The 21,802-nt window shown below is 42.1% G+C and overlaps 1 protein-coding gene across 1 annotated transcript in view; it reads right to left on the bottom strand.

Annotated features, from left to right (window-relative positions):
- Window positions 1-2,748, bottom strand: part of LOC126284950 (farnesol dehydrogenase-like) — a 55,464-nt gene extending 52,716 nt beyond the window's left edge. Inside the window, exon 1 of the mRNA XM_049984224.1 lies at window positions 2,600-2,748. Within this exon, the coding sequence (XP_049840181.1) occupies window positions 2,600-2,731 (132 nt within the window). The 5' untranslated portion in view covers window positions 2,732-2,748. The remainder of the gene's footprint in view (window positions 1-2,599) is intronic.
- Between the last annotated feature and the right edge of the window lie 19,054 nt (window positions 2,749-21,802).

The following is a 21,802-nucleotide window of genomic DNA, read 5'->3' as shown; positions in this document are numbered from 1 at the left end:
TTTCAATGGTAAGTAGACGCAGCAATGAGCATTGTCAGCTAAAGCAATTCCAACTTTTACGCGAATCGATGCGAAACACAACTATATATCAGTTTCGGTAAGCGGCATTATGAATCGCCCTCTAACTGAACTCAACAATGAACAAAATCCTACGATAGCGACGCTACTTGCCGTCCGTATAAATCGAATTACATGCAGTTGTGTTTGTGTGTGTGTGTGTGTGTGTGTGTGTGTGTGTGTGTGTGCGTGTGTGTGTGTGTGTGTGTGTGTGAGAGAGAGAGAGAGAGAGAGAGAGAGAGAGAGAGAGAGAGAGAGACAGAGAGAGAGAGACCGGGGGAGGGGAGACGGAGAGACCAAGTCTACTGAAAATACAATCCCCGACTGAAATTTAGATTTCCCGTCTCCTTCCGGCGTCTTTTTCCGGGTCTAGGTGGCCACCGCTTAAATCCGGCCTTGATTGAAAACGCTGTTTAACTGCCTTTGCACGAAGTGCTAGCGAAATGCCATCAGTGCCGTATTACAGTCGTTGTTTAGATCCGGCGATAAGGCGTTAGTTTGGCACTGTTCGTACAAGAAATAAACCGAACGGTTTCTGGCTCTCTTCTACACTCTTCAGTACCCGCTTAAAATCTTGGAGTTCTTTTGCGAAAAGCAACGACTTGCAGAGATGTAAACAAAAATGAAATCCGGAAAAATCTGTGTTATCAGCTACCGACGCGCGGGACACAGAACATAGCATGGACCCGAGTGGAACGGCAACTGCTGGAAAGGCGGCAGCACCGTTAACTGCCCAGCAGTGCTGGATCACCGACTCACCGACTTGGGCCGCCTCCTCTCTCTCTCTCTCTCTCGCCCCGGCGGATGCTGTCCGTGTCCCGTTCGCTGCTGCCTTGCTTGCCTGGGTCAGAGACCGCTTCACCACTTCCTTCAGAAACATCATTTCAACAGCTCGTGTCGTGACCACTCTGATTGGCTGACGTTGGCGGCACGAAATTTCACCTCTTTTTTCTCCTGGACAACTACGCCACTTCCTCACTGTCAGTATAGTTTTGCCATTCTCATTCCTGGGAATGAAATATGAATATAGGCAGTCAAATGAGCTATATTGAATATGGCCTACTAAAAGAAAATACTAACGAAGCATAGTGAATAGATTATACACTGCGAAAACGAAATATAGAGATCAAATAATCAAATGGTTCTGAGCACTATTCGACTTAACTTCTGAGGTCATCAGTCGCCTAGAACTTAGAACTAATGAAACCTAACTAACCTAAGGACATCACACACATCCATGTCCGAGGCAGGATTCGAACCTGCGACTTAGCGGTCGCTCGGCTCCAGACTGTAGCGCCTAGAACCGCACGGCCACTCCGGCCGGCGATCAAATCATCTTAGTATGGAGTAATCCAGCAGAAATTTACCCATAACATTCATGTTAATTGGTAATTTAGTCATTTTACGCCTTAAAAAAACTGGTGCGATTCGTTACAGTACATATAGAGTACAAAGAGCAATTTTAATCATACAGAGGCATGTACATAGGCGGCCGCAGATTTATCAAAGGGGGGCGAGATTTTATAATTGACATTTTTGAGGAAACTTGTTCAGTGAGTTTGGGCTATAAATTTGACAGGAAGGGCAAAAACACTTTTGGACCTAAAACCAGTGACAGGTATCCACGCAATGCTCTTAAGGTAGATTAGTTTGATACCGAAACAGTAAGCATATTTCACTAGTATATGCAAAGTACAGATTTTTATATTATTAATAACAATATAAATGCTACCTTTCTGATTCTTCGATGTGAAACTGCATCTTCTTTACAACTAAATGCAGGTAGTCCAAAAGAGTTACCCATAAAAATATTTGTATAATAAGAATGTTTGATGACATGGAAAATTGAAAATTTTGAATTAGGAAAAAGTGAAAATGAATGAAGAAATCCTGTTAAATCACAATAACAAAAAACAGCAAAAAATGCCACATTAATACTCTTAAAAGTGAAGGACACTTAGACTCTTAACGGAGTTTCACATCGTACCATGTTAATAGATTTATTGTATTATTTGCATGGCTTTTATTTCTTAATTTCGCCTGGCGTAATTAAAGCTGAGCAGAATTTGTGCAGAAAGCTACATTTTTTTTGGACTGTTTGAGTACAGTGTAGCCTAGGACCAGGAGTCGACTAGACAGCACTCGGAAAACTTCTCGAAACCATCCTCAAATAGACCGGTAGAGACGACTTTCAACAGCATAGGACTGAAGTAGGCGGTCCTCGTACCCCAGTCTGACACGTTACTTATGCAGCTATGTCAACTAGTATTGTCTGCTGCCCTCCCCAAATTTCAAATTCATGGTTTAGTAGAATCACAGAGATGATAATTTCAAATCCGGTCTACACTTTTTCGAGCTTACATGCACCACTTGAAACATTGAACTCATTAACCCATTTGTAAAGTAATCAAACGTTTGAAGCTGTTTTATACGTGGAAGCTCGATTCTTTGAAGAAACAGGGACAGGGGATGGAGTAGGGTATTCTTCAGAAGCATCGACTTCTATCAGTATAAAAGTGTTTAGCATGAAAGAAGGAATGACCTGCAGCTTGTGGAGGCGACGACCGAGCCCCAAGACGCGCAACCCACGAGCTGCGAGCCGCGTCGCGACGGCGGCACCGATGCCCGTGCTGGCGCCAGTGACCAATGCAGCCTTCCCTCGCCAGCGCTCCATGCCACGGTCTTCCGCCAACTGCGCCTCTTGTCTCAGCACCGCTGAGGACGCCCGGCAGCGGCTGTGCGCGAGGTGGGAGAAGCAGAATGAAACGGGTTACCCACTCCCGGCAGCTGCAATGCCTTCAGGTCAATCCAGGTTACGCTATCATCCAGGTTACGCTGTCATCGATGTTGAATATGACATTGTTCAGAAACCTCTGTGTGGTCTAGCAGGTGGTATCGCTGGTTGCATAACTGGAGTTTCTAGTCTGGCCCGATATATGCATAGGCCAGGTAATAAGGCCTGTCAGACTAGCCGAATGTATTCGGTGCCGTTGCGCTACAGGTGTTGGACAGAAATATCTAAACACAGCGAGAACTGCCTGCTTGAGTATAAATGTAGATGCTAGTTGTATCTGACCACAAACGGCACTTATGCAATGTCCTCAACATATTGCAAGGATCTATAGTGGTCAGAACACCATTCTGCTTAGTTGAGAGTGAATTATGTCGAACCTAAGTGAATTCGAACGTGGGCAGACTGTTAGAGGTCGTATGGTGGATGCTTCCGTAACCAAGATAGCGGAAAGTTTCACTCTTCAAGAGACATTATATATCGAAGATTTTTGGGAGGCCACGACGTTTGAACGAGGATTTGCAGCAAACTTCGTACACTCGTAGTACTCCATCCATTAGGACAACAAAATGTGTAAGCAGTAGCGCGTGCTTCTCGAGAGTTATTGAGAAAATCGCAAGGTAATTTCGGTCGTCAAATATATACTTGTGCGTGACCATTTTTACCATGAAGCGCAAGCAGCCGAGTGTTGCCGGCACGGTAGCTCAGCGTGTTCGGTCAGAGGGTTATACTGCCCTCTGTAATAAAAAAAAAAAAAATAAAAAAACTGAGTTAATGTATCAACGATGAACTTCAACACAATACAACTATCAATATCGAACAAAATGAGATTTAAAAAAAAAAAAAGGTGGTTAGCGTTCAAGCCCCGTTATCGCTGGGTTGCTGTATCGAGCCCCGCTCATCAGTTTTTTTAATTATTTCTAACACAGTCATTTTCTTTACTATTTATATTACAGTTGATGTAATGGGAAAAATACGTGTAATCGGATATACTTTTATTAAATTTACAATGTTATTTGGCGGTCCACAAATTTTTATTATCACAAATAATATAATATTCATAACTACCGACTATTAAACGGCCAAAGGCATAAAGAGATACTGAAAATGTATCCTTGTCCGTGATTTGAGAAATCCCTTATACCTGGAAGGAGCCCGAAACGACTTGTTGCGTCCAAGTTTTGACTAGCACAGACGGCTTTCGAAAGATACAATTAATCGTCGCTTTCGACATTACGAGTACAAGTTGCGGGATGGTATTTTTCGTAAAAACATGAAAAACAAATTTAAACGGCACCAGCTGCACTGAATCAATGGTATGTTTCCGCACACACAAGGTCTTTCGAGGTTTTCCGTGGAAAAACAAACCTCGTTAACATTTTCAAAAACCTCTCTTTCAGCCGAAAATTTGGAAGCAAACCATGCATAACGCAGTATTTCCTTTAATATCGGCGCTGATCATTGTTCATGTAGTATCGAGTGTATTTTAATAGCGTCTTCACGAGAAGCAATTTCTCGTTCACTTTCGATTAAATACGAACAATTTTGAAGACACGAACAGGCATACATTTTCAGTATCACTTTATGCGTTTGGTCCTTTACTAGTCGGTAGATATGAATATTATTGTGTGATAATAAAAATTTGTAGACTGCTGAATAAAACTGTAAATTTAATAAAAGTTCATCCGATTACACGTATTTTTCCCAATACATCAACTGTAATATAAATAGTAAAGAAAATGACTGTGTTAGAAATAAAAAAATAACTGACGAGCGGGACTCGATCCAGCAACCCAGCGAATACGGTGCTTGAACGCTAACCACACTTTTTTCCGTTGCTGATCGTTGTGTTTGGTCGTTGCGGACGTCGCATGACATCCGTTCAAGTTCGTTGTTGATCCTTTCACTCAGTTTTTTTATTACAGAGGCCAACCAGCTCTCTTCGCTTGTGTTCATTGCATCTGCTCGGGGCGGACGTCGTAAAACATCCGTTTAAGTTCGCTGATGATCGATTAACTCAGTTTTTTTTTATTACAGTGGGCAGTATAACCCTCTGACCGAACACACTGAGCTACCGTGCCGGCACCACTCGGCTGCCGGCGCTTCATGGTAAAAATGGCCACGCACTGGTATATATTTGACGACCGAAATTATCTTGCGATTTTCTCAATAACTCTCGAGAAGCACGCGCTACTGCTTACACATTTTGTTGTCCTAATGGATGGAGTACTACGAGTGTACGAAGTTTGCAGTAAATTCGCCTTCCAAGCGCTTTGGTCTCCCCTTGTAAGTCACAAAGCGGATGGAAGTGTGTGATAGTGACATACGGTCAATAAAGAGGATTATAATGGAAGATAACAGGACCACAGCTGCAAAAAACACCGCAGAACTGAGTGTCACACTCGCGAACCCTGTCAGCAGCAGAAGCAGGCAACTGCAGGGCGTGGTGGAATTCCAGAACCACTCGTCAGTGACGCAAATGCCCCAAAAAGGAAAACGTTGTGCTAAAGCCGCAAAAAACTGGACTCTGGAGCACTGTAAGGATGTTGTTTCGTCGTACGAATCTTGTTTCACACCATTTCCAACTTCTAGCCGACTTTACGTCCCAAGAGAGAAACATGATGGATTCGGTGACGATTTTGACAGCCATATTGTGGTATTCTATGGGCCCCATGGTTACTCTCCATGGTCGCTTTACTCCCCTGCATTATGTAACCTTACTGGCTGATCAGATACATCCCAAGGTGCAATGTTTCCCCCCAATGGTGATGCCGTGTTCCAAAGGCGACACGACCTCTGTTCACACAGCTCGTATCGTCCAGCATTGGTTGTGTGAGCACTACAATGAATTGTCGCATGTTTCTTGAACACCACAGTCGTCAGACCTTTATTATTGGGACTTTGTGGTCTACTTAGGAGAGAAGGGTGTATCATTGCTATCCATCATCGTTTCCTGAACGTGTCACTATTCTCCAGATTTCATGGTATAAGATTCCTTCGAAAACCTTGCAGGACCTATATTTATCCATTCGGAGGCGACTGGAGGCCGTTACGAAAGCTAACGGTTTTTCTACACCGTAATAGTCACGGTGACGTCTTTTTGACGTTTCCAAATTTTTGTCCACCCCTATACCCTCCCCTGCACAAAATATTCGTTAATTGTTACTTTCGTTATTAATCATGTCTGTCCATAAACACGCTATTACTTTCCTGCTGTGTCATGGGCTGACTGAGAAGATATCAAAACACGCCATGTTTGATTTCAATAAGAACACGCCATATGTGATTTCACAGTTCTTACTGGAACGTGCCGTATTTGCTGGCTTAGTAAGTGGTGTCCCATAATGATCTGTCCTTTCTATTCTAGTAAATGGGTAGCGCTGAACGTTGCACGATTTTCATCTGTTTTCCCTGTGGTTAGAAATGGAGCGTTTCACGACGGAACAGCGCGTTGTCACAGTGAAAACTTATTTACAAATGTGGTGAATGTTGTGCAAAGACTGTTCACAAACTCTGTGGGATGTTTGGCCAACGTAATGCACTGAATGAGGCGACTGTGATGAGTCTGACTGCTGAATTTGAGAAAACCAATTCGGTTCTAGACATTAAATCCTCAGGACGTCCTAGTATTAGTCGCTCTGCGTAAAACAAAGCTATCGTCAGCGATAATATTCATGTAAGCAGGGTAGACTCCATTCGCTGACGTTCAAAAAAACTGGACATTCCCAGAACCAACACGCAATGAATTCTGAAAGATCTGCACCTTTGCACCTATAAAATCCAACAGACGCAAGGAACGAAAACAAATTATCACTAAAAACCCCGAACATTTGCCCACTAGGTACTTGCAAAACGAGGAGTGGACAACAATTTCTTTAAGAAAACAATATCCACTAATGAGGCACACGTCCTGTTGAATGGCTTCAGGAACGAGCAGACCTGTAGAATTTGGATCTAGAAAATCCTCGAGTTACAGCCACAGCGACCGACTATGGGTGTGGTATTTGGGCGTAAGTGAGCTGTACTTCTTCGAAGATGGCGCCAGAAACGCATTAACAGCTGACGGCGAACGTTACCTCATTATGTTAGAAGAGCTCTTGTGGTCTGAACTGCGTCCTTTAAATTTTGAAAAGGTTTCGTTTCGATAGGATGGTGCAACCCGTAGCACATCGATTGCAATAATGGTTTTGTTATGAGAGAAATTCGCTGGCTGGGTTATTTCTCGCAACGGTGACGTGAATTAGCCACGAAGATTTTCATGATTTGACACCATGTAATTTTTGTCTGAGGGGAAGGTGTATTTTTGAAATCTAGTGTGCACGCTAATAAACCACAATTACTCCTAGAGCACAAGGCCGAGAGCCAGCGTGTAATTTCACAACTGGAGGTGCAAGTATACCGAAGAGTTGAAATTAATCGAAAGAGCGAAAGTGTGTAGAGTCATGGAGGGCATTTGAGCAAAGTCATATTTCATATATCATCACTGGTAGCATACACTGCAATATTACACACTGAAGAGCCAAAGAAAGTGGTACATTTGCCTAATATCGTGTAGGACCTCTGCGAGCACGCAGAAGTACCGCAATACGAAGTGGCTTGGACTTATCTAGTGTCTGAAGTAGTGCTGGAGGGAACTGACACCATGAATCCTGCATGGCTGGAATGGCCCAAGTCCGTCGGAATGTACAATGGATATGAATGGATGCAGGTGATCAGACAGGATTCTTAAGTAAGTGTCATCTGTCAGAATCGTATCTAGATATCATTGCAACTGAACACGCCGCAAACCATTATAGAGCCTCCACCTGCTTGAAGGTCCACGGATTCATGAGGTTATCTCCATACTCGCACACGTCCATCCGCTCGATACAATTAGAAACGAGACTCGTCCGACCAGGCAACATGTTTCCAGACATCAACAGTCCCATGCCGGTGTTGACGAGCCCAGGCGAGGTGTAAAGCTTTGTGTCGTGCAGTCGTCAAGGGTACACGAGTAGGCCTTCAGCTCCGAAAAAAGCCCATATCGACGATGTTTCGTTGAATGGTTCGCACGCTGACACTTGTTAGTGGCCCAGCACTGCAATCTGCAGCAACTTGCGGAAGGGTTGCACTTCTGATCACGTTGAACGATTCTCTTCTGTCGTCGTTGGTCCCGTTCTTGCAGGCTCTTTTTCCGGCCGTAGCGATGTCGTAAAATGGAAATGAGCATACGACATTGTGGGCCGGGATTCCCCCATCCCGGAAGTTCGGCCTCCGGGGGCAAGTACTTATTGCATTCGACGCCACATAAGGCGAATTGCGCGTCGGAGATGGGGATGAAATGATGATGAGGACAACGCAACACCCAGTCCCTGAGTGGAGAAAATTTCCTGCCCCAGCCGGGAATTGAACCCGGGCCTCTTAGCGTGGCATTCCGCCGCGCTGACCTCTCAGCTAATGGGAGCGGGCAGCGATGTCAAAGATTTGATGTTTTACCGGATTCCTGATATTCACGGTATACTCGTAAAATGGTCGCACGTGGATCCCCACTTCATCGCTACCTCGGAGATGCTGTGTCCCATCGCTCGTGTGCCGACTGTACACCACGTTCCAACTCACTTAATTCTTGATAACCTGCCATTGTAGCAGCAGTAACCGATCTAACAACTGCGGCAGACATTTGTTGTCTTATATAGGCATCGGCGTATTCTGCCTGTTTACATGTCTCTGTATTTGAATACGCCTGCCTATGGCAGTTTCTTTGGTGCTTCAATGTACAAATTACTTAATTTCATTAGTATATTTTACATTATTTTACTCACTCAAACGTTTCATTTTTATGGAACACCTTTTATTAGAGCTAGTGTGCATTAAAAGGAATGCTGCTTGTAGCCACTGTTGCATTAAAGATTCATTGAAAAGCTGGTACATAAAAACAGTCAGTTGTGGTATCTTCCGTATTGTAACGCATGTACAGCTGAATTGGACAACGTAGTTTGTAACCTGCTCTGTTGCTTAGTGGCTCCGTAGTTAAATGCTAGATTACTGAACAGGCCAAGGATTTGAACAAAAGTCATTTCTGAAATTTTTTCTGTCACTTATCGTTTCTTTCACTTCCCACTGTTTAGAGGACAGCTTTAATACATCAGTATAATTATATCTCCAAGTATAAATGAAAGGCAGGAACACATACTGAACTCTACCATGAGATCAGATGACTGACTTCACAGTACCGTCGAGTTTGTTTCGAAGGTTATTGATTTTCATATCTTTCCCCTTCAGGAGCAAATATCTACTTGCAAATTGCTACTGTTGGGGAAACGCAACGATGATGCCACCGAATATAAAGTTGACAGTCCGTTGCGTAAATATCTATTAATTTCATCCTAGATGTCTCATTGTTTATATGCAAGGTATGATCAAAAAGTAATAGGATTTTTCGTTCTTCTTCAAGACTCTTTATTTATTTATTAACATCAACTTAGTCCCGGTCAAAGTAATCCCCCTCGATGCAACACGTTCTGTATAAAAGGGCAGTGCACTGGATGAGCTGTCATTTGTACTCAGGTGATTCATGCGAAAAGGTTTCCGACATGATTATGGGTGCACGGAGGAAATTAACAATCTGCGCGTAATGATAGATGGAGCTAGCCATATGAGACATTCCATTTCGGAAGTCGTTAGGGAATTCAATATTCCGAAACCCACAGTGTTATGAATGTGCCGAGGTACCAATTTTCAGGCATTACCTCTCACCACGCCAATGGCTTTCATTTAACGACTGAGAGAAGCGATGTTTGCGTGGTATTGTCAGTGCTAACAGACAAGGGACACTGAGTGAAAAAACCGCAAGAAAAAAATGTTGGAAGTACGACGAACTTATACATGAGGACAGCACGGAGACATTTGGCGTTACTGGGCTATGGCAGCAGTCGACTGACTCGAGTGCCTTTGCTAACAGCACGACATCGCCTGCAGTGGCTCTCCATGGCTTATGAGCACATCGGTTGGATCCTAGACTACTGGAAAACAGTGGTCTGGTCAGAAGAGTCCCGATTTCAGCTGGTAAGAGCTGATGGATATATATATATATATATATATATATATATATATATATATATATATATATATATATATTGATCTGAAAATCATGTCAACGCAGTTCCAGAAACCACACAGAAAACTTGTAACTTGGAAATCTCCCAACCATGCTCTAGGAGAATTTCAAATAGACCACGTAGCAATATCCACAAAAAACACCAGAGAAATAAAGAACGTAAGAAAAAGGAAAGGAGTTTTCGAATCTGATATCACCTTCTCCAAATTAAAGTAAAATTTATACCCAATGGACAAATCAAGAGAACCAACAGACCTTTCACAATAGATCCAGAGTACCTACAAATAAACAAGAAAGAAATAATAGAAGAAGTTACGAAAATCAATAGCAACAACTGGACAGAACTGTCAGAAAAAATAAAAGAACTGATGAAATTGAGGCAGCCACCGAGAAAAAGGAAACACCGATGGTGTAACATGACATGTGACAGGGCCATAGGAGAGAGAATACAAGCCTGGAAGAAATTTAACAGCCATAAAACACAAGAAAAATGGGAGGACTTCAACAGGATACAGAAAAACACTTCAAAAATAATCCGAAAAAAGAGGTTACGAAAACAGCAGGTTGAAGGAGATAGAAGAAGACTTCACCAGAAACAACACACGAAATTTTTACAGAGTATTCCGAGAAAATATGACAGAATATCAACCACCAAGCTTATGCTTCAAAAGACAAGATGGAACACTGGAGACAAATCCGAAGAAAAACTGTGAAATATTAGCCAGATACTTTGAAACGTTACTTAACTGTGATAAACCAAAACAGAGATTATAGTTTACAAAACTAGAACCCAACCGGGACTCCGAACCCCCAACATATGAAGAAATCGTGAAAATAATAAAATCATTGAAAAATAACAGAGCACCAGGAGAAAGATGGACTGATTGCAGAAATCTGGAAATTAGACCATGAAAACATTACACCCAAAATTCATAGTATAATCAAAAACATCTGGGAAACAGAAAAGATACCAGAAGAATGGAAGTCAGCCCTAATACACCCCCTCCACAAGAAAGGAGACAAAACAGACCCTAATAACTACAGAGGGATTTCGTTACTGCCGGTGGCATACAAAATTCTATCAAAAGCTCTGTTAAATCGCCTAGAACCTCAGATAGATCCACAGATCGGAGAATACCAAGGAGGGTTCAGGAAGGGAAGATCATGCAGTGAGCAGATCTGGTGTCTGAGAACATTATTAACAACGAGAAAGTCCAGAAATACCACAGTAACATTTGTTGATTTCAAGAAGGCTTACGATTCCATAGACAGAGAAACACTTTTTAATACACTAGAAGAAATGAAGGTAGACAATAAGACCAGAAAACTGATTCAGGAAACATTAACAAATACAAAGTCAAAAGTGAAGTTCATGGGCGAGATCTCAGAATCTTTCGAAATCAAGACAGGAGTGAGACAGGGAGATGGCCTGCCACCCATTTTATTTAACGCTGTTTTAGATAAAATAATCAGGACATGGGACAAAGGAGTCAATGGGGTAAAGATGGGGAGAGAGAAAAATAGAACCGTCAACATAAAATGTCTGGCCTTTGCCGACGATATAGCCATCATTACAAATGACAGAAAAGAAGCCAGAGAAGCCCTAAAAATATTGCATGAAATCGCAGCCAGAACAGGACTACAAATATCATATGGAAAAGCACATTACGTGGACACAAAATCTGCAGACAGAAGCCCATTGATAACAAAGTACGGAAAAATAACACAAGTAGAAAATTTCAAATACCTGGGAGAGATTATACAGAAAACAGGACTGAATTCAACAGCCAATGAAGAAAGGGCTACAAAACTACAAAAAGCATACAGACTTACATGGAACCATTACAATAAAAGAAATATTTCCATCAATGCCAAATTAAGACATTACAAAACAGTAGTCTTACCTGAGGCCTTGTATGACTCAGAAACAACAGTAATCAGAGGAAGAACTAAAATCAAGGAAATGGAAAAGCAAGAGAGGAAAATTCTGAGAAAGATCTATGGGCCAGTTCAGAGACAGGGGATCTGGATAAAGAGACCAACAAAGGAATTGTACAAACAGGCAGAGACAATTACAGACAATATCAGAAAAAGAAGGGCAAAATTCTATGGGCACATTCATAGGATGAATGAAAATAGGCTGACCAAGAAGATTTTGAACATAGTGGTGACAAATAAGGTGAAAACTAACTGGATAAAGGAAACCATTGAAGACCTTAAAAATCTTAACATCTCTACAGAAGAAATATCAAACAGAGGAAAATACAGAGAAAAAATCAACAAACAGAAATTCGATGAAACACCAAAAGAGGAGAAAGCAGGAAGGAAGTGGACAGAAGAGAGGAAGAAGAAGCACAGTGAATTTATGAGAGGTTTTTGGGAAGAGAAAAGAAAGAGACAGAAAAAAGTGCCATGAATTTGAAATGTACCAATTTATGTACCATATTGTCATTGTGAATATTGATTGTGTTTTAACGCTCTCCTCAATGGGGAATTAACGATGATATCCAGTATTAAAAATTTACTCTTTCTGATGGACACACGTCCAGATCGTCCGCTCTCGAAATTCTGCCATATCTCTCCCCACATCCACCACTGCTGGCGGCTCACCTCCAACTGCGAAACGCTACGCGCTGTTAACAGCCTACTGCCCAACACTACAATAGCGAATATTCCAACAATGCCAACCAGCCACAGACTGCACACAGCACAGCCAATGATTTTCATACAGAGCGCTACATGACGTTACCAACATAAAAACATGAACAGCCCACTTACATAGCCCCCATGCTCCCCACAAAAGTTTTACAAATTGCTTTTTGGCAGTGGCCAATACAGATTTGAAAAGAAATTTCATAATTACAATAACAAAGATATCAAATGCACACATTGACGCACTGTTGGTCAAAAGCAAAGATTTTCTCGCAGTTCATAAAGACAGTCCTGATAATTCATCAAAGTTGTAATTGCAGTTTTTTTCTCAAAGTCTGAGAAGTAAAAGAAAATGCCACATGGAAGTAGTGGATTTCCATGCAGTCTTGAAGAAGTAGTGTTGTCCTTCCAACGGAAATACAATGCTGACTCTTGACGTGCAAAAAGGTAATGGGCCATAACATAGGAAACCCACAACAGAGTCAGTCGAAGTTTTGAAGAATATTGGTAGGTAGGTCATCACAGAGCAGACCCACTGCAGTCCTATATGAAACATTCCCTTAGAAAAATTTATGAATTACTGTGCTGGTAAACCTTTTACGTTACTTGATTTTCAAACAGCTCAGCAGAACTGAACGTACTCAGACATTTCTCTCTTTACTTATTCTGATCATCACTAAACTGACACACAATATTTTTAGCGCAACGCAGTCTGACTTTCAATAATCCCTACAAAAGAATGGCCCTGATTAACATTAACCTATACCTTTCATGAATCACTTACCTCACAAAATTCCTTCGTTATTCGAACTAGTGCAACACAGCGAGCGCCAACACTGCCAGCTAAATAAAAGATTCTAACTACTGAAGGCACTAACTTCTGATAGTCATAGTTAGCAAATGAAAGATTTTGATAGAGAACAAACAATGTATTTACCTTAATAATTTTCAAAAGTTATCATATATATAGTTCATGATATCCAGTATTAGAAATTTACTCTTTCTGATGGACACACGTCCAGATCGTCCGCTCTCGAAATTCTGCCATATCTCTCCCTACATCCACCACTGCTGGCGGCTCACCTCCAACTGCGAAACGCTACGCGCTGTTAACAGCCAACTACCCAACACTACAATAGCGAATATTCCAACAATGCCAACCAGCCACAGACTGCACACAGCACAGCCAGTGATTTTCATACAGAGCGCTACATGACGTTACCAACATGAAAATCTAAACAGCCTACTTACAAGTTTACAGACTTAGCCGTTTCGGAAATGCCTCCACCCTTGGCCCGAAAGCCAATGATAACGTCCTTTTGGAAGGCAGATATATCGCTCATTTTCCGCATCACGACAACGCGTCAACTGTTTTCCACATCCCTCCGACAAGCTTCATACGCCCTCCACAGCCAGGGCCGCCAACTGCCGTCTGTGAGTAGTTATTGCGCGCTGACATCGAACATAGGGAGTGGTCACATTAATGTGACAGGACAGTGCATGTGAATGGAAGACATCTCAGTACAAGAATTACTGAATGTACACTTTTCCAGTAAGAACTTCAATACTGTAGATCGGGGGAAGATGGCCAACTTAAGGTTTGTAGAATAAAAACGTTAGAATAGGGAGTATACAGAGTGTTACAAAAACGTACGGCTTATCTTTCAGGAAACATTCCTCACACACAAAGAAGGAAAATATGTTATGTGGACATGTGTCCGGAAACGCTTACTTTCCATGTTAGAGCTCATTTTATTACTTCTCTTCAAATCACATTAATCATGGAATGGAAACGTGCAGCAACAGAATGTAGCAGCGTGACTTCAAACACTTTGTTACAGGAAATGTTCAAAATGTCCTCCGTTAGCGAGGATACATGCATCCACGCTCCGTCGCATGGAATCCCTGATGCGCTGATGCAGCCCTGGAGAATGGGGTATTGTATCACAGCCGTCCACAATACGAGCACGAAGAGTCTCTACATTTGGTACCGGGGTTGCGTAGACAAGAGCTTTCAAATGCCCCCATAAATGAAAGTCAAGAGAGTTGAGGTCAGGAGAGCGTGGAGGCCATGGAATTTGTCCGCCTCTACCAATCCATCGGTCACCGAATCTGTTGTTGAGAAGCGTACGAACACTTCGACTGAAATGTGCAGGATCTCCATCGTGCATGAACATGTTGTGTCGTACTTGTAAAGGTACATGTTCTAGCAACACAGGTAGAGTATCCCGTATGAAATTATGGCGGTGAATCGAGGAAGTACAGTACATACTGACGAAACTAAAAAGAGCTCTAACATGGAAATTAAGCGTTTCCAGACACATGTCCACATAACATCTTTTCTTTATTTGTGTGTGAGGAATGTTTCCTGAAAGTTTGGCCAAACCTTTTTGTAACACCCTGTAGATTCTACACTAAATTGTTGTTCACTGAAAAGCCTTTTCTGTGTACACGTCAGTTGGTGTTATGCTACTATTATACATTATATACGTTTCGAATATTTTTGTGAATAGTGTGGTTTAGGCATCTCACTCGAATCATTGGGGTGAGATGGGTCATATCGGAAGCAGACTCCAGCGCTAGTTTTGTGGATTTATGATACAATGTAGCTAAATACATAATTCGACAGCAGATTTAATAGATTATAAAGACGAACATATGAAATAAACATGTAAATGGAGTTAGTAAACTAGCAAATAACATGATTGCTTCCACATTAAATCAGAGCTTTCTTGCGCAATTATTGCGCACGTTGTCTTCTTCTGTACGGGTTTCATGCAACCATTTTTTATACATGCACACTGAAACTAATCTACCTGTGCTCCATTTTTATCGTAGTAATCCATAGCACACTGTCATTCTGTGACCCGCCTGGTTCGCTATCTTAGGTTGCCTTACAGTGGACTTCTTGCTTTGAAACCTCTTGAGTTCGACTGTGTTTTGTGACAACTTCAGCTGTTTCTGTAGGTCCAAGATGGGCGCAAGGACTAATGCCTTTAAAGAGCGTTCCTGGCAACGGGTTATTCTCAGTCTCTGCTTGAAGTGCGCTGTTGTGTGTCTGTGGGAGAAGAGCCGGAGCATGTCCCCTGCTGTCGAGGCTACCTCCATCGTTCCTGTCTGCCTCAACATTAGCAACCGTGTCAGAAACTTGAAATGCCTTCTCTGGAATTCTTTTACGGCTGAGAGTGTACAAGCCACAAGTTTCAGACCCAGACTACGCCTTGGATGCCAGTATACCTTTCTTCCACGCTTCGCTAATGAAAAGCGGGAAATGTGCTCTTGAGACTTTGCATACAGGGCGAGACAATGTCGAGTTGCGGATTGCCCTGTAAAAAGCTTGTTTGCGTGGTTTGAGACCAAGCCTGTCAAGTGGCTGAAGATAGTGCGATGAATGAGGAGGTAAACAAATCAAGATCACACCACTATCCGTAGCAAGCTGTAGCATATTAGGGTCAGTGTTAGGTATGCCCATTGAGAACCAGAACCACTTTTCTTGTTGTTTCTTGGAACAAAAGTGATCTTCCACCCAGCTCATGAATATATAAGAGTTGACATACCCTGCCTTTTCAGTCATAAGTACAATTGAGCCGTTTGGAAGTCCATCCTTCCATTCAGGCTTCTTTCTTTTACCTTAAAAAATTCACGTCGGGGGAATGGCCTCAGCATTGCAACAAGTGGACAATTGTTATGGTTTCTCCTTTTTCTCCGGAAGTTACTTGACTATAACTTTGTCCGATCTAGGATTCATCTGAAAGCCAGAATTGCTTCCCTAACCATTGCAGTATCCCAATCAACAGACAAACCTTGCGGCTTTCGGGCTGGTTTGAGGTCGCAGTCTTTTATTATAAGATTGTGACGCAATTGTTGGTTCTTCAGTGTTTCGTTTTTTGCTATTCCTTTGTTTTCGCTGTTTTGCTTCAGAACTAGCAAGATCTCCTCTTTCACATTTGGTCATTGTCTAAAAATATAAATCAAATCAACTTTTGATTTACAAATACACTAAGCGCACTTCACACACCTGTCATACTTTATTTTCGATTTATTTTCAGTAACTGTATCACTGGGACTACTGACACTTCACTGTTTATTTTTATTTAGTCACTGCACTACTTTTTCGGTTCTTCCCTTAGTCACTGTTAAAAAATCTGACGTTCGAACCCACGAAGGGTCTTGCTTTATATACCCCTACCAATGGGTAGCCCCACCGATGGCGAATTACAGAATTTACCAAAAAGGCTTCGAATGATCCACCATGTTCCAGAATATTTCACAACCACCGGGAGTGTTCTGGAATATTCCACAATAATATGGGATGAGATGGGATGTTTCCGAACATTCTAAAATCTTCCTGAATGTTCCAAACTATTCTCAAACACTCCAGTACATCTCGGATTCTGGAATGTTCTAGAAATTTGTAGAGGGTGAAACTTTCCAGCCCTTATATCTTCAAAAGCACTTGCTTCAGGTAAAAATGGGAAACTTCGTGGATGGGGGATAGAGGGCTACCACGACATATGACTTCTTTCATAGTACCAGGACTCGTTTCTGGGTGTTAGAGGGACGCATATATTCCGGAGGTAAAATAGTCCCCCATTCGGATGTCCGGGCGGGGACTACTCAAGAGGATGTCGTTACCCGGAGAAAGAAAACAGGCGTTCTACGGATCGGAGCGTGGAATGTCAGATCACTTAATCGGGCATGTAGGTTAAAAAATTTAAAAAGGGAAATTGATAGGTTAAAGTTAGATATAGTGGGAATTAGTGAAGTTAGGTGGCAGGAGGAACAAGACTTCTGGTCAGGTGACTACAGGGTTATAAACACACAATCAAATAGAGGTAATGCAGGAGTAGGTTTAATAATGAATAGGAAAATAGGAATGCGGGTAAGCTACTACGAACAGCACAGTGAACGCATTATTGTGGCAGAGACAGATACGAAGCCCACACTTACTACAGTAGTACAAGTTTATATGTCAACTAGCTCTGCAGATGACGAAGAAATTGAAGAAATTATTCAGATGTGAAGGGTGATGAAAATTTAATAGTCATGGGTGACTGGAATATGGTAGTAGGAAAAGAGAGAGAAGGAAATGTAGTAGGTGAATATGGATTGGGGGAGAGAAATGAAAGAGGAAGCCGCCTGGTAGAATTTTGCACAGAGCACAACTTAATCATAGCTAGAACCATGAAAGAAGGTTGTATACATGGAAGAACCCTGGAGATACAAAAAGGTATCAGATAGATTATATAATGGTAAGACAGAGATTTAGGAACCAGGATTTTAATTGTAAGACATTTCCAGGGACAGATGTGGACTCTGACCACAATCTATTGGTTATGACCTGTAGATTAAAACTGAACAAACTGCAAAAAGGTGGGAATTTAAGGAGATGGGACCTGGATAAAGTGAAAGAACCAGAGGTTGTACAGAGTTTCAGGGAGAGCATAAAGGAACAATTGACAGTAATGGGGGGAAAGAAATACAGTAGAAGAAGAATGGGTAGCTTTGAGGGATGAAGTAGTGAAGGCAGCAGAGGATCAAGTAGGTAAAAAGACGAGGGCTAGTAGAAATCCTTGTGTAACAAAATAAATATTGAATTTAATTGAAGAAAGGAGAAAATATAAAAATGCAGTGAATGAAGCAGGCAAACAGGAATACAAACGTCTCAAAAATGAGATCGACAGGAAATGCAAAATGGCTAAGCAGGGATGGCTAGAGGACAAATGTAAGGATGTAGAGGCTTATATCACTAGGGGTAAGATAGATACTGCCTGCAGGAAAATTAAAGAGACCTTGGGAGATAAGAGAACCACTTGTATGAACATCAAGAGCTCAGATGGAAACCCAGTTCTAAGCAAAGAAGGGAAAGCAGAAAGGTGGAAGGAGTATATAGAGGGTCTATACAAGGGCGATGTACTTGAGGACAATATTATGGAAATGGAAGAGGATGTAAATGAAGATGAAATGGGAGATACAATACTGCGTGAAGAGTTTGACAGAGCACTGAAAGACCTGAGTCGAAACAAAGCCCCCGGAGTAGACAACATTCCATTAGAACTACTGACGGCCTTGGGAGAGCCAGTCCTGACAAAACTCTACCATATTGTGAGCAAGATGTATGAAACAGGCGACATACCTTCAGACTTCAAGAAGTATATAATAATTCCAATCCCAAAGAAAGCATGTGTTGACAGATGTGAAAATTACCGAACTATCAGTTTAATAAGTCACAGCTGCAAAATACTAACACGAATTCTTTACAGACAAATGGAAAAACTAGTAGAAGCCGACCTCGGGGAAGATCAGTTTGGGTTCCGTAGAAATACTGGAACACGTGAGGCAATACTGACCTTACGACTTATCTTAGAAGAAAGATTAAGGAAAGGCAAACCTACGTTTCTAGCATTTGTAGACTTAGATAAAGCTTTTGACAATTTTGACTGGAATACTCTCTTTCAAATTCTAAAGGTGGCAGGGGTAAAATACAGGGAGCGAAAGGCTATTTACAGTTTGTACAGAAACCAGATGGCAGTTATAAGAGTCAAGGGACATGAAAGGGTAGCAGTTGTTGGGAAGGGAGTAAGACAGGGTTGTAGCCTCTCCCCGATGTTATTCAATCTGTAAAGGAAACAAAAGAAAAATTCGGAGTAGGTATTAAAATCCATGGAGAAGAAATAAAAACTTTGAGGTTCGCCGATGACATTATAATTCTGTCAGAGACAGCAAAGGACTTGGAAGAGCAGTTGAATGGAATAGATAGCGTCTTGAAAGGAGGATATAAGATGAACATCAACAAAAGCAAAACGAGGATAATGGAATGTAGTCGAATTAAGTCGGGTGATACTGAGGGAATTAGATTAGGAAATGAGACACTTAAAGTAGTAAAGGAGTTTTGCTATTTGGGGAGCATAATAACTGATGATGGTCGAAGTAGAGAGGATATAAAATGTAGACTGGCAATGGCAAGGAAAGCGTTTCTGAAAAAGATAAATTTGTTAACATCGAGTATAGATTTAAGTGTCAGGAAGTCATTTCTGAAAGTATTTGTATGGAGTGTAGCCATGTATAGTAGTGAAACATGGACGATAAATAGTTTGGACAAGAAGAGAATAGAAGCTTTCGAAATGTGGTGCTACAGAAGAATGCTGAAGATTGGATGGGTAGATCACATAACTAATGAGGAGGTACTGAATAGGATTGGGGAGAAGAGAAGTTTGTGGCACAACTTGACGAGAAGAAGGGATCGGTTGGTAGGACATGTTCTGAGCCATCAAGGGATCACCAATTTAGTATTGGAGGGCAGCGTGGAGGGTAAAAATCGTAGAGGGAGACCAAGGGACGAGTACACAAAGCAGATTCAAAAGGATGTAGGTTGCACTAGGTACTGGGTGATGAAGAAGCTTGCACAGGATAGAGTGGCATGGAGAGCTGCATCAAACGAGTCTCAGGACTGAAGACCGCAACAACAACAACATATTCATTCTTAGTCAGAATTCAACTATTAACAGTTAATATTGTTTTCTATACACTGGCAACGACTAAAATTATATGTACACTACTGGTCATTAAAATTGTTTGTTACACCAAGAAGAAATGCAGATGATACACGGCTATTCATTGGACAAATATATTATACAAGAACTGACATGTGAAATAATTTTCACGCAATTTGGATGCATACATCCTAAGAAATCAGTACCTGAAACAACCACCTCTGGCCTTAATAACGGCCTTGATACGCCTGGGCATTGAGTCAAACAGAGCTTGGATGGCGTGTACAGGTACAGCTGCCCATGCAGCTTCAACACTATACCACAGATCATCAGGAGTAGTGACTGGCGTATTGTGACGAGCCAGTTGTAGGCCACCATTGACCAGACGTTTCAATTGGTGAGAGATCTGGAGAGTGTGCTGGCCAGGGCAGCAGTCGAATATTTTCTGTATCCAGAAAGGCCTCTACAGGACCTGCAACATGCGGTCGTGCGTTATCCTGCTGAAATGTAGGGTTTCGCAGGGGTCGAATGAAGGGTAGAGCCATGGATCGTAACACATCTGAAATGTAACGTCCACTGTTCAAAGTGCCGTCAATGCGAACAAGAGGTGACATTGACGTGTAACCAATGGCACCCCATACCATCACGCCGGTTGATACGCCAGTATGGCGATGACGAATACACGCTTCCAATGTGCGTTTATCGCGATGTCGCCAAACACGGATGCGGCCATCATGAGCCTGTAAACACCACCTGGATTCATCCGAAACAATTACGTTTTTCCATTCGTGCACTCAGATTCGTTGTTGAGTACACCATCACAGGCGCTCCTGTCTGTTGATGCAGCGTCAAGGGTAGCCACGGTCTCCGAGCTGATAGTCAATGCTGCTGCAAACGTCGTCGAACTGTTCGTGCAGATGTCTGTCATCTCGACTGCTAGTGATACGAGGCCGTTGGAATCCAGCACGGCGTTCCGTATTATCCTCCTGAACCCACCGATCCCATATTCTGCTAACATCCAATGGATCTCGACCAACGCGAGCAGCAATGTCGCAATACTATAAACCGACATCGCGATAGGCTACAATCCGACCTTTATTAAAGTTGGAAACGTGATGGTACGCATTTCTCCTCCTTACACGAGGCATCACAACAACGTTTCACCAGGGAACGCCGGTCAATTGCTGTTTGTGTATGAGAAATCGGTTGGAAACTTTCCTCGTGTCAGCACGTTGTAGGTGTCACCAGCGGCGCCAACTTTGTGTGAATGCTCTGAAAAGCAAATCATTAGCATATCACAGCATCTTCTTCTTGTCTTTTAAATTTCGCGTCTTTAGCACGTCATCTTCGTGGTCTAGCAATTTTAATGGCCAGTAGTGTACTATTACAGCTCACGTACTTGGCATCATCATAAATGTTTCTAACATTGACGAGGATTAAACCCATAACCACACTGCCAACTCTGTCGGACTATAACCAGTTTCCCTTCTGTCTATCATTACGGTATGTTATATCTGGTTGAAATACACTCCTGGAAATTGAAATAAGAACACCGTGAATTCATTGTCCCAGGAAGGGGAAACTTTATTGACACATTCCTGGGGTCAGATACATCACATGATCACACTGACAGAACCACAGGCACATAGACACAGGCAACAGAGCATGCACAATGTCGGCACTAGTACAGTGTATATCCACCTTTCGCAGCAA

Source organism: Schistocerca gregaria, chromosome 8 (assembly GCF_023897955.1).
Source record: "Schistocerca gregaria isolate iqSchGreg1 chromosome 8, iqSchGreg1.2, whole genome shotgun sequence".
Taxonomy (NCBI): Eukaryota; Metazoa; Arthropoda; class Insecta; order Orthoptera; family Acrididae; genus Schistocerca; species Schistocerca gregaria.
This window is presented reverse-complemented; position numbering and strand designations above follow the sequence as displayed.